We start from the raw sequence: 2,374 nt of genomic DNA, 5'->3' as shown, positions 1-2,374 counted from the left end.
GCCAACACTGGTGCCAACCGGGCTGGCAGTGCCGCCCCCGCCCCATGCGGCACACGCCCTCCCTGGCCAGGCTGAGGGAGGCCAGCCAGACCTGAGGCCCAGCACCGACAACAGGAAGTGCCGGTGGGAGCCTGACCTCTTGCGCTGCCCAACGGCCGGTGCGGCCGCCCAGGGAAATCGGGGGGCTGGGAGACAGGGCTCCGGGCCGAAGGGGCAAGGCTGCCCTCTGCCCTGGCTCCTCAGGGCGGCACGGGGCTGAGGCTGCTCAGGGGGCATCTCTGGCACCACCCTGGGCCCCGCACAGGCCCCCACAGAGCACCTGGGTCTCCCCAGCAGCCACCCGGCACACACGCCGGCCCGAGGCAGCAGCGTAGGGGCCTCTGACCGCTGGGGCTATTGCTCCTGCCTGCGGCCCCCTGGCCCCAGGGGCTGCCCAGCACAGTCCTGCTCGGGCCGTACCTGCAGGGGCATGACCTCGTTGGTGACCAGGAACAGCAGGAGGTGGAAGTCTGACACGGTGTCCAGGAACACAGATGAGGTGTTCTGGGACAAGTAGGTGGCCAGGCTGTGGAAGTCCTGCAGGGCAGCGGGAGGGCAGGGCTTGCCGTCACCGAGGCTGGCCTGTGTGGCCGCCTCCCCTAGTGTTGCCCTGGCCACGGCCAGCGCCAGGGACCGCGCCCCCAGCAGACCCGCCGGAGCCGGAGGTCTGGTGTGGCCGCCGTGCAGCGTGGCGGGGCACAGCCTGGTGGCTGGGACGGGGGCGCTCCGCGGCGCAGCGGCTCGCAGGGACGGCATGGCTGTAGGGGTCACGGCGGCCAGCAGAGGGATCGGGGTTCAGGAGCAGCGCGGCCAGGGCCAGCGTACCCCAAACCCCGCTCACCTGCGTCTCGCCCAGCACGTCCCGGTTCTCGATGGGGAACGGATTTTGCGGGATGGAGAAGGTGTGCACGGGGTCCTTGGGGAAGGTCGTCGTGATCTGAGGAGCAATCGCAGACCGTGGCGGCCCCGACAGCGGGGGCGGGTGCCCAGAGCAGGAGGCTGCGCTCCGGGCGGGGACACGCTGGGGGACACCATGCTTGGGGGGGGATGTCCAGCAGCACCTCCACGCCCTGCCCCGGCGTCAGGGGCCCAGTGAGCCCAGACACGCCTGCTCCCTGCAGGCCTGTCAGGCTGGGCGCCGGCCTCCCTCCAGGCACAGAACAGAACCGCCCAGAGGGCAGAGCCCGGCTCGGTGTGGACCTGCCTGCCCGCCGCCCACCTGCTCCCTCAGGTGCCCAGGGAGCCAGGCAGAAGCAGGCACGGCCTGGCCAGGCCGCCTCCGGGCCGCGGCTCACGTCCCCAGGTCCCAGTGCGGCGTGGCTCGGCTCTCGAGAGGAACCGAGCCTCTGGGGTGCTGGGCAGAGTCCCGGATTCCGGCCAGGACAGCGTGCCCGGGCCCAGGGCTGCGCGTGGGCCGGCGTGGACGGGCACGGGCTGGGTGGCGCCTGTGAGCCGACCCGCCGGCCGACAGCGGGGCCCTGGGCGGACTTTTCCGGAAGCGTGACGCCCACGCTGACCTCAAGGAAGTGAAGACCAGAGACGCGGAAAGCCCCTGGTGACCACCCGGCCCCCACTCACGTCTATGATCAGGTACTCCACGGGCAGCGGCCGGGCCAGCTGGGTGATCTCGTTGCCGAACTTGTCTATGTCCTGGAATGGGAGCCGGGCGCGGCGTGAGGGGCCGCACACGGACCCCGGTGCTCTCGGGGCACGAGAAGCCAGGCGGCGGCTGCGGCTGCAGCAGGCCGCCGTCCGGTGCCCCCTGGGCACACCCAGCCTCCCCGCAGGCCACGGCCGACCGGAGTCAGTGGGACGGGGCCAACAAGAGCCCCCGGGGCAGAGCCCTGCCCAGGCGTGTCCTGCTGTGCCAGCTGTGGACCCCAAGCCCCAGGGGGTGTGGGGGGGAGCGGCCAGACACGCCCACTAGCCACAGGCACAGCGGGCCGTGACGTCAGACGTGCCGAGCTCAAACAGCTGCAGGAGGGAACTGCCCGAGCCAGAGCTTCTCGGGCCTCCCGGGCGCAGGGGTGAGTCTCAGCTACGAGGCTGTCGGCGTGGCCGCCGCCTGTCCAGCGGGAAGGGCCCAGGGCGCGGCAGACCCTCCTGCCCCGCCCCCCGAAGTTGGTGTCGTGGGCCCGCCTGCCCTGCTCCCCACGCTGTCTTGGGGAGTCCCCCAACCCCGCACACTGGCCGCGTACATGAGTGACCCGCGGGAAGCCAAGCCTCCGGGTTTCTCATCGCAGAAGCTGCGGGCTGTGTCTGCCCCCCAAACCACCGCGGGCCCGCCCACCACAAATTGCTCGCCGAGCCCCCACTGCACGCCAGTGACGTCCCT

General features: G+C 72.0%; 1 protein-coding gene across 1 annotated transcript in view; it reads right to left on the bottom strand.

Moving 5' to 3' along the window:
• NPLOC4 (nuclear protein localization 4 homolog (S. cerevisiae)) overlaps window positions 1-2,374 on the bottom strand; it is a 30,287-nt gene that overhangs the window by 18,978 nt on the left and 8,935 nt on the right. The window contains exons 11-13 of the mRNA XM_012734754.1: window positions 1,618-1,689; window positions 881-976; window positions 460-576 (exon numbers count right to left, since the gene is read on the bottom strand). Of these exons, the coding sequence (XP_012590208.1) occupies window positions 460-576; window positions 881-976; window positions 1,618-1,689 (285 nt within the window). The remainder of the gene's footprint in view (window positions 1-459; window positions 577-880; window positions 977-1,617; window positions 1,690-2,374) is intronic.

The sequence above is a fragment of the Condylura cristata genome, unplaced genomic scaffold (assembly GCF_000260355.1).
Source record: "Condylura cristata isolate star-nosed mole 26May11 unplaced genomic scaffold, ConCri1.0 scaffold00068, whole genome shotgun sequence".
Lineage (NCBI taxonomy): Eukaryota > Metazoa > Chordata > Mammalia > Eulipotyphla > Talpidae > Condylura > Condylura cristata.
Note: the sequence above shows the minus strand (reverse complement) of the source record. Positions and strands in the feature narration are given on the sequence as shown.